Source organism: Homarus americanus, unplaced genomic scaffold (genome assembly GCF_018991925.1).
Source record: "Homarus americanus isolate GMGI-L3 unplaced genomic scaffold, GMGI_Hamer_2.0 scaffold49339, whole genome shotgun sequence".
NCBI lineage: Eukaryota > Metazoa > Arthropoda > Malacostraca > Decapoda > Nephropidae > Homarus > Homarus americanus.
The window spans coordinates 407,302-418,370 of NW_024723387.1; the positions used below are offsets into that span (position 1 = coordinate 407,302).

The 11,069-nt window shown below is 42.2% G+C and overlaps 1 protein-coding gene across 3 annotated transcripts; it reads left to right on the top strand.

Moving 5' to 3' along the window:
• Window positions 1-4,189: 4,189 nt before the first annotated feature.
• Window positions 4,190-8,975, top strand: LOC121863435 (trypsin-1-like). Of its 3 annotated transcripts, none has more exons than XM_042362096.1 (8): window positions 4,190-4,456; window positions 5,801-6,420; window positions 6,667-6,777; window positions 6,899-6,964; window positions 7,341-7,486; window positions 7,806-8,040; window positions 8,251-8,432; window positions 8,679-8,975. In XM_042362096.1, the coding sequence occupies exons 2-8, from the start codon at window positions 6,387-6,389 to the stop codon at window positions 8,973-8,975; spliced, it is 1,071 nt and encodes a 356-aa protein (XP_042218030.1). In that variant the 5' UTR covers window positions 4,190-4,456; window positions 5,801-6,386. The 3 variants fall into 3 exon arrangements, with proteins under 3 accessions (XP_042218030.1, XP_042218032.1, XP_042218031.1); XM_042362098.1 differs by having other exon boundaries at window positions 6,670-6,777; XM_042362097.1 differs by having other exon boundaries at window positions 5,806-6,420.
• The last annotated feature ends 2,094 nt before the right edge of the window (window positions 8,976-11,069 follow it).

Sequence of the window (11,069 nt, forward strand, 5' to 3'; positions counted from 1 at the left end):
TTATCAGGTACTGTACAACAAGCAAAGGGTGATATAATGATGTGAACTTACTGAATCTTTATCCTGTTATTCAAGATTTTGTTTTGTGATGTAAAACGTGTTTAAAAAAAGTGAAACAGGTAATTAATGATTAACTAAAGTGTATCTTTGGCTGACAGAATGTTTTGGTGTTGACTGTGTGCTTATCTTTGAGTCTCTCACTACACGAACCCATACACTGGGGAACCACAAGTCCTACACCTTTATCACACATCTGCTGAGGGAACCACAAGTCCTAAACCTTTATCACACATCTGCTGAGGGAACCACAAGTCCTAAACCTTTATCACACATCTGCTGAGGGAACCACAAGTCCTAAACCTTTATCACACATCTGCTGAGGGAACCACAAGTCCTAAACCTTTATCACACATCTGCTGAGGGAACCACAAGACCCGCCCTTATGTAATAGTTTCTCAGCACATATCTCACCTCTGCCTTGATAAGCACCAACTACCTCCAATGAATCATGATCACGTGACATCCAGCACACAACACACGTGTGCTTGAGTCGGTAAAGGAAAGAAGGAAAAAATATCACTCCCATACTCGGATTATTATTGTTTTACCCGAGTATATTATTATTGAACAACACATTATTTTTTATTTTATTCTGTTTATAATTTCACCATTTTTCAGCACCATTAGCCAAGCCGTTCGGGAGGTCGGTCTGTTCTTGTTACCATCTCCATTGTCCAGTGTTAGTACAAGAGGAAGCAGAAAACCTGTGATATTTGGTACTAAAACACTGATATAAAGTGAGAAAGGGGTTAGCAAGTACACATATAATTATCTTAAGTAATGAAAGTAACATGTGAATATTCATGGTTAGTTTTCTGACGTTCATGTTATTTTAGTCCATTTTATATTGAATTCGCAGTATTTACAGAGACAGAGAGAGAGAGAGAGAGAGAGAGAGAGAGAGAGAGAGAGAGAGAGAGATTACACACACACCCTTTACTTTGTACTTAATATTTCCCGGCCATAACATGCTTCCCGCCCGCCAGTGAATAATGTTTCCCCCAAGAAAGAACTAAGGACCCAGTAACTCACTCTAACCTCTTAACACGAATTTAACACCGAAAACTATGTCCGCATAGTCTCTTACGGTAAATGATAAAAAAAGATATATATATTGATTTATCCTATCCGAAGTTTATCTTGTGAATCGTCAGCTGGGGTTACCACTACCACCACTGTTACCACTACTACGACCAGTTACCATCATTACTGTCAACAGTTAGTTTCGAGACGTGTTTACCAATCCTCCCAAATGATGTTTTTTGCTGGAAACACAGCTGTTGATTTAATTGATCCACCCAAATTCTGCTTCTCCCTGGCCCTTCAGCTTGACTATTCATATCTCTACATCATCTTCCCACCCTCAAAAACTAACAAAAAATGTTATCTCGTAATTTCCGTTTATAATTTTACTTCTTCATTTGTTCTTCTATTAACACAACATACTGTATGTTTAGCCTTCGATGGCTTCCAATATGTCTACTGGGACCGACAAGTTGTAGTTTCCGAGGGCTAATCACACCCCTGTCACTCACCCGATGTAAAAAGATTTTATACGTAAACTATTGTTTCAGTAAAACGAATCTACTTAATAATTAGTCTCAGTGTAATTCTAATGTTTTTCTTACGCGTTATTTTTGTTTTATCTTTAGTTGATCAGTTAGGTGCATCATTACGTCTTCAGGCACGAGAAATTGTCACCTCAGGAACCGTTTGGATAAGGACTTCATATACGGTACTTCCAGCTGGACGCGGCCACTTCCCCTGGGGGTTAACACGGGCTGCCTCACTGCTGTACCATCACGGTAAACGACATTAAACACTATCAATCACTAAGTTTTTATCAGTTTCATTGCATAACTGAAAGGCGCAATGCTGTCTAGTTGGGCTGTGTGTGTGTGTGTGTGTGTGTGTGCGCGCGCAGCCACACACAGGGTGATGAAATGCATCTGGAGTGGCAGCATTATGTTAGTGTTAAGGTGCAAACATTGCTTGCTCCCTCTTGCTTTCAGCTGCCGCCGCTGGCTAGCCCTCGTGGCGAACAGGAAAGCAACTTGCAGAAGTCTTCCCCTGCCATACACAGCTTCCTCACCATCAAGACTCCTGCTGTGCCTCCTCATGGCAACACACGGTAACTGGGTGCCTTGTGGGCCCAGGCTAGATCAGCAGGGGATCTCGGAGTAGCAGTGGGTCCCAGAGGGACGGCACATGGGCCCACTGGCATGTGGACACGTCCTGGCGCCTACCAACCACCGCACCGCTCCTGGAGAATGTATGGGAAAGCGAGGAAATCCGCTAAGCTCTTAAAGACGCCTCCATTGTCAATATTTATAAGAACAAGGGAGACCGGTCAGACTGTGGCAACTACCATGGAATCTCGCTGCTCTCCGTAGCTGGCAAGACTACCGCCCGAGTCCTCCTAAACAGACTTCTTCCTGAGACAGAAAACTTCCTACCAGAATTTCAGTGTGGTTTTAGACCATCACGTGGCACCACTGACATGACCTTTGCTGCCCGCCAGATACAGGAAAAATGCAGAGAACAGCGTACATGGCTTTCATCGACCTAACCAAGGCCTTCGACTCGGTCAACAGGGAAGCCCTCAGGCAGACCCTCAGCCGCTTTGGCTGCCCATCAAAATTCATCGCCATTGTGAGGCAACTCACACGATGTCATGAACAGCAGTGTCTTGCACAACGGCACCCAGTCAGAGTTCTTCCCCATCCAAACAGGGGTTATACAAGGGCGTGTACTGGCACAAACTCTCTCTTCCATCTTCTTGGCTGCCTTCCTTACTCGTGCCAGTACCAATTTAGCCAGCGGGGTGAACATCGATTACCGGGTGAAGGGGGGGGGGGTCTTTTCAACATAAGACGACTCCAGGCAAGAACAAGGGTGTCGGCAGCTTCCATTACTGAACTTCAGTACGCAGACGACCTCACCCTTGTTGCTCACACTGAACACGACCTACAGGAGATCCTGAACACCTACGCAGACGCGTATGCACACTTCGGCCTCGAGGTGAATGTACGTAAGACTCAGATTCTCTTTCAGCCTGCCCCTGGTTCATCCACACCTCCACCATCCATCCAGCTTAACGGTACTATCCTCTCTAATGTTGCCCACTTTCGGTGTCTCAGCTCCCACCTGTTCACCACCGCAGACATCGATGAAGAGATTCAGCATCGGATCAGATGCTCATCTCAAACCTTTGGTAGACTCCAAAATCGTGTCTTCAGCTGTAGGGAGAGGAAATTATCTACAAAGCTGCACGTATATCGAGCAGTGGACCTCCCCACCCTACTATATGGCAGTAAGACATGGGTTACATACATGAGGCACCTCATTGCACTTGAAAACTTTCACCAACGTAGTCTACGTTCCATCCTCCGAGTTCGCTGGGAAGAGAAGAGAACAAATGCCAGTATTCTTGCTGACATCAACTGTAGGAGCATAGAGGCTACCATTATCCACGAACAGCTATGGTGGACTGGCCATGTTACCCGCATGGATGACAGTAGACTTCTAAGGCAGCTACTTTACAGTCACCTAACGAACAGTAAACGTAACGCCGGCGGGCAATTGAAAAGGGAAAGCATAATCTCAAGACAAACCTGAAAAAGTGCCAAATCGACCCCTATCACCTGGAAGACGATTACTCCACACCGTAACGTTTGGAGGAGCACCACACGAGAAGGTGTCAATACTTTCGAGTTAGCCCGACTGCAAACCGAGACAGACAAGAGCCAACGCCGGAAAAACGCTGCCACCACCCCTCCCGCAGTAGATGGAGCCCTCCACATATGCAACGAATGTGAACGACGCTGCGGGTCCCATATTGGTCTCTTTAGTCACCTCAGAACTCACTAACCTAGGTGACATCCTTAATAACTCATATCATTGTATCATAGCTGGATGATCGTCATACTCGTAGTAGTAGTAGTGTGTGTGTGAGACGGTAATACCCTGAGAGTGAGAGAGAGAGAGAGGGGAGGGGGGTGGAGGTGGGAAAGAAAGGAGGGGGATGAAGAAAGGAGGGGGGTGAAGAAAGGAGGGTGGAGGATGAGAGAGGGGGAGGAGTTATTCAAATATAGGGTGAGGGAGGGTTGGGGTATCACCAGTGAGCGAGAGAGAGGAAGAGGTGTTTAAAGGGAGGTAAGAGAGGCAGAGTTATCAGTGTGCCACCAGGTGTTGGGGCAGCGTGTGGGAAAACGTCCATGTTGGTGTATATCTGTGTGGACTGCGTAATACTGGACACCTTGGCTGCTCACACACGCCATATGACACGTACACCTGTCCTGTGTGTATAACAAGTGAGATTCTAACTAAATGACCGAGGAAAGACACCAATAATTGTCAACGGGATGAAGCCAAATTCTCACAATAAATAACGAAGGTAAGATCCACTTGGTTCTCTACAGCTGTACACGAGGAGATATAACTCTAATTGATCCATGATTGTGAAACTAAGAAAAATTATTAGAACTGATTAACTGAAGAAGCGAGAAAATTAAGATAAGAAGCGGCGAGAATTTCCTAAGGATTAACACGTGTGCCTGTCTGATCCCGCTGACGTGTGCTTGAAAATATATGTAAATAAAACACAGTTGACATACACTTGTGATTTACTTATCTACCTAAGGCTATTTGTATAAGCAGGTCAAGCGGTTAATCAATTGTCATATATTCAGTGACACGTATATATATATATTTTCTAATGTACTTCACAATGTTTCTTGGTGCATCTTACATTGTCAGGTAAAGGCTGAGGGTAGATTATCTCAACATGAAATGCCGTTAATTAGTGTTTTATCCGTCTGTACGAGGCTTCAAGTACTTAATTTCGTAATTGTGTCGACATAAAGTTACTGATTATAGAGTAAAGGTAAATAAACAAGGGTAAAATTATCGCTTCGGTCAGGCACCTGTTTGGAAGCAAGACAGAAACGTTGAAAACACATCTAAACCATCGGAAAAAACATATTTCCAACATAACCTAAACTTAAAATTCTAAAATTCGCTGCATGACCGAAACGCTAATAATACCTAAACGAGTTGAAATAGAAGGATGAATCTAGACTCTCTGCAAACGTAAAAGGACCAATGTACAGTAATTGTTAATGCTTGGACCATACATAACGCAGTCAACAACATCAAGAATTACTCATAGTTTACGACCTTCCCTTAAGCCGTACTTGAAACAAAGATCCCAAACGCGGGTAAAATATCTATATAACAATCCGTTCAAGAAAAGGGAGTACATTCACCCGATTAATTTCCGCCATAACAGATAGTTAACTTTTGAACGGTGTTAACTATAGACCGAAACGTTGTAGGAAAATTAAAAAACCAAACCCAACCTAAGGCAACCAAACCTAACCTAAGGCAACCTAACCTTAACCTAACCTTAGGCAACCTAACCTAACCTAAGGCAACCAAACCTAACCTAAGGCAAACTGACCTTAACCTAACCTAACATAACCTAAGGAAACCTAACCTAACCTAAGGCAACCAAACCTAACCTAAGGCAAACTGACCTTAACCAAACCTAATCTAACCTAAGATAAACTGACCTTAACCTAACCTAACATAACCTAAGGCAACCTAACTTTATCCTAACCTAAAGCAACCTAACCTAACCTAAGGCAAACTAACCTTAACCGAACCTTAACCTAACCTAACTTTATAATACATGAATACACAGATGTATTCACCCTTGTGTTAACTTTCCAACTGGCAGCCTAGTGGTGAGCTGACGAGTAGCTGACAACGAGTACAAGTAGCTGACAAGAAGCACAAGTAGCTGACGAGGGGCACAAGTAGCTGACGAGGGGCACAAGCAGCTGACGAGGAGCACAAGCAGCTGACGAGGAGCACAAGTAGCTGACGAGGAGCACAAGTAGCTGACGAGGAGCACAAGTAGCTGACGAGGAACACAAGTAGCTGACGAGGGGCACAAGTAGCTGACGAGGAGCACAAGTAGCTGACGAGGGGCATTTATAGCAACAACAGTCAACCACAATTACATCAAGACCCTAACGACAATTACAACAATCACGACTCCAACAATCAACCACAATTACAACAATCACGATCCCAACTATCAACCACGATCAACCATAATTACAACAATCACGATCCCAACTATCAACCACGATCAACCACAATTACAACAATCACGATCCCAACTATAACCACAATCACAAGAATCGAGGGCAAGGCAATCAACAAAAATTACATATATCATAGTCTTAATCTACAACAATCACAACAATCAACCAGACTCAAAAGAATCACGACGCAGTAAAGAACCAAGTTGGAGCATAATGACGTGGAAGTCAAGATGGCGGCCAGCCTCAGGTGGGTACCGGTACGAGTATTCCTATTTAACTTGTTTGCCTTCATCTAAACATTTACAATTATTTATCTCTAAAATTAATAGATATACATTTCCGTTTCATAAACTGTACATCAGTTAAGAAAGCAGGTACAGTAGGGTACAATGTAATACCAGTACACTTGTGGAAGATTACAAATAGCTTTACGAACTATCTGCTATAGAGTTTCAACATGAAAAATATAACATAACAAAAATTATGTTGCCAGCAGGGTTGGTGGACGTTTTACTGGTGTGGGCGGTGATGGGGATCGGCGGGGTGACGTGTGGTGTGACCCAAGAGAGGCGTCCACCTTGTATCCTCCCCAAGATGGGCTGTGGTGAGTGCGGCTTCACACTGTGCGCCTCGGCTTATCATCAGTTTTGTGAATATTGTTCACTATAGCAAAACCTGCTTCATAAAATCGATGACATTTGACCAGACCTGATCTGCCCTCACAGACCCCCACAAAGCCCTGATGTACCAGGACTCTGACAGCATCATCGGAGGGGAGGTCGCTGAACCAGGTACGTCAAAATTCAAAAACATCCAAGAGTTTCTTAAATACGGAGTCAAGAAATTAAGTATCTCTATTATGTAGGGAAATATGGCACTTACGTCAAGGAAATAGTTGATAGAGAAGACAAGAGGAGCTGGAGATAACAGCTCCTGGTGGGTTGCGTTGCATACCGGAGATGTAGGCCCCGTACAGAGTAATGGAGGTTCATAATGAATACTTTTCTTGAATAGTGTTTATGCTACTAAACCTACTTTTAAATATGTATCAGTAGCTAATGTTTTGTTGTTGCATGCACGTGTATCCGATCCTATGTAATTGTTTCTACACCTGTAAATGTCTTGTTGTACTGTAACAAAATGTATTCTTCGTATCTCTGATGGCAGGATCGACGCCGTGGTTGATATCCCTACAGGACACACAATACTTTCAGCCCGTCCACTTCTGCGGTGCCACTCTGCTCACCCACACCTGGCTCCTCACCTCGGCCGGCTGTGTTCAGGGATACCAGTACCCCTTTAACACCCTGCAGGTAACGTCATAGTGTTGATTGTAAATTTTTACTTTAGGCCACGAGTCTCTACGGGTTGACCAGTATTAGAGCTAGAATTTTAAGCGTGAATGCAAACAGTCTACAAAGCGCAGAGCTCGTCTATGTTGTGACTTGCTTGCTGGCCGAACCTTGACTAACGTCAGAGAAGACGAAGAGCTGGAATATACAGGAGCAGAACCTTACTCCACTATTGTATCAATTAAGTAAGTATAGTATAAGCAAATGTAACAGGCATCGGTAATATAAGTAACAAACGCATAAGTAACAGATCTAAGTAACATAAGTTGACCGTTGTCAGGTTGTGGCGGGAGAGTACGACCTGGCGGTGTTCGAAGGCTGGGAGAGGTGGTGCGGGGTGAACAGTATCCATCTCCACCCGGACTACAACTACCTGACCCATGACTACGACGTAGCCCTGGTGGAGATGTCCTCCAAGGTGAAATTCAACGACAGGATTCAACCCTTGCCGCTGCCTAACAAGTCACGTTACTGCCAACAAAACATACCTTTTTACCACCACTCTCACGCCGATGGTTAGTACAACTCCGTCATGGCTACATATGACTGGTTTAATGCTGTAAAGATAAACAACGATAGTCAGGTTAGATTAGTTTAATCAGGTTTAGTTATCTTAGATTAGGTTAAATTAAGTAGCATAGGGGTAGGTGCGCCTTTTTCCAAGTCTACGCTAGACCACAAAGGCTTTTCAAAGACTTCAGACAAGTATCCCTTCTTTTCGCCAGATTTGTTCCTCATCTCCGGGTGGGGCAGGACGGCGGAAGTGAGTGAGATATCTAATCTGGTGTTACAGGCCTACGTGCCCAAGATCCCGCGCCAGCAGTGTTGTGAAGCCTACCAGGATCTCATCACCGATTCCATGGTGTGTGCTGGCAACTTCACACACGGTGGCCTCGATCCCTGCCAGGTGTGTGGTTCAAGTGTGTAGCCTTGCGAGTGTTCATACTCTACCACCTAACCTAGCCAAACCAAACGCAGCCAAACTCTACTCAAATATAACTAAAACCAACTTCAATTAACCTAACTTGACCCAATCTAACCTAACCTATCCAAACTAAACCAAACCCAAATTATCCTAACCCGAACTAAGCTAACTCAAATGGTAGAGGATTCTACAGTTGTGTCCCCGAATTAACTGTTCCATTGCCCACAGGGTGACTGGGGCGGAGCACTGGTCAGCAACGACGGGTTCATCGCCGGGGTGTCCTCTTGGAGTATAGGCTGTGGACGCCCTGGTTTCCCCGCTGTGTTCATTAATACTGAGAGCATAGTGAGCTGGATCTGTCACGTCACCGCCCCCAAACCACCAGTAAAGTCACAACAGGAAACAGATGACCCTCAAGAACAGCTTCAGGAACCACGCTTAGACAACACCGACACAGAGCACTCGGAGGAACTGTTGGTCGATGAGAACTCACAACAGACAACATCGACGTTGCAAAGAGATTAAATAATATATATATATATATATATATATATATATATATATATATATATATATATATATATATATATATATATATATATATATATTAAAGACAATATAAATATAAGGTAAAGTTAATTCATACTGTCGTGAAACGTTTCAACAAATGAAGGTGGGTCCCAGAGGCCTGTTGGTGTAAAAAGGAATACTGTGATTTTTATGTTGTAAATGTGTTGTGCCGTGAACCGAGGTAGAGGTACTGCCGGGCGGGTGTTGTGAAAAAAAATATTAAACATAATCCAAGTCCATTACTTGACTAGAACTTAACTACAGTGGCGTTACAGTGTTTCATAATCTAACTTGTATTTGGGATTGGGGGAAATAATAATGATCTGAATTAACTTGTGGTCAGAGCAAACGTTTCTAGCAACTTCCGGGGGTCGCAGATCAGCGCAATTACCTAACAGCATCAGATAACTTTGTAATTTGTACTTATAATGAATTAAAAATTTCTCAAATTATTATTATTGAAATTTGTTTAGACTGAAAATTTAATCGAAATTTTAAATTATTTTGTTATTTTTTTACGCATTTTAGCAATGTTTTTACAAACAAATGATCCGTCTATATATCAATCAATGGATTTCTTTTTCTATTAACAGATAATAAGTTGTATATTAAAAATTATTATACATAAAAATGCTATTAAGGCTTCTAAATTTATAGAATTATCATATTTTTATTCTCAATTATGCCCTTATATGCAATTCAACTAATCCTCATATACTTTATACGTACATAATAATTAATAATACAAACATACAATATCATTAACATGTATAAAAGTCAGTGCAATATATATATCATCAGTTAAATATACATTATTTGACTATCGCACACAGCCCTCGCTCACCATGACCTACAACGACACATACACGTACAGAAAATACATCTCGAGAGTACAGAGAGAAGAAATCGAAATGACATTGAAAGATTCCCTAGAAAAATTTGTTTTCCACAACTCCAGAAACTCGTGAAAAAGACCTGAGCGAGTGTGATGGTGCGTGTGGGTCGTGTGGAGGAAGAGGACAGTACTGAAACAAATACTAAGGCTTTCAAAATGGAGTTCTACCGACGCTAACGGGCATGTTGATGTGATCCAGCCAACTGACCACATTTACTGGACACTTCGACAATTGATATTTGAGTACAAAAATGTTCCCGTTAAGGTATCTAAAAGAAATTATGTTTAAAAAAATAGTGAAAATCGAGTTTTCAGAACAATTTAACATGCGAAGATTGTCGAATGGGGAATATAGGAAAGATGGTGGCTTATATACTCCAAGAAGTTTGATGCTTCTGCTGTAATCTGTACCGTTCAAATACAGCAATCATAATGATATTGCAGTTCACAATATATATATATATATATATATATATACATAGTAAAAACTTTTCTCTAATGATAGCAATATACAGTATATCTCACTATATAAGATGATACCCGTAGTGATTATGATATTGCAGATTGCTCCTAATGACTCTAAGTGTTGCATAGTTTTTTCTTAAGAATGCAAATGGGTCCTGCACCTCCCTAGGAGGCCCTGTCGACAATTAATGTAAAATGTAATTACAGTCATCCCTTGGTTATAGCGCACTTGGTTATCGCGATTTTCGTTATCACGCCTCCATCAAAATCTGCACACCTGCTGTTATAGCGCATATTTCAAGCCGAGAATTTCGTTATCACGCAGTTGCCTCCAGGTGTTTTTACCCATTTGCTTCACCTACATCTATTGAGGATAAAATCTTTCACCTACAAATTGACAATAACACATTTGCTGTAATCAGACATATCTAAATTGCAACCCCACTTGCAATTTAAAATTCTGTGTCAGTATTAAGGAATAACGAAGTTTCAGGTGCACTCTAAGATTGAGAGAAAACGACGTAGTGAAGCGATAAGAAAACGGACTCCTCAGACGGGGGACGCAAAGAAAGAAAGCATAGCTCCATGTTTTGTGGACTACAGTATTGAGCGTAACCTTTTCATCACTTTGTAATAAACCTAGCCATGCCTATGTGTTTTTCTCAGACTTACCATAACATTATCTATAT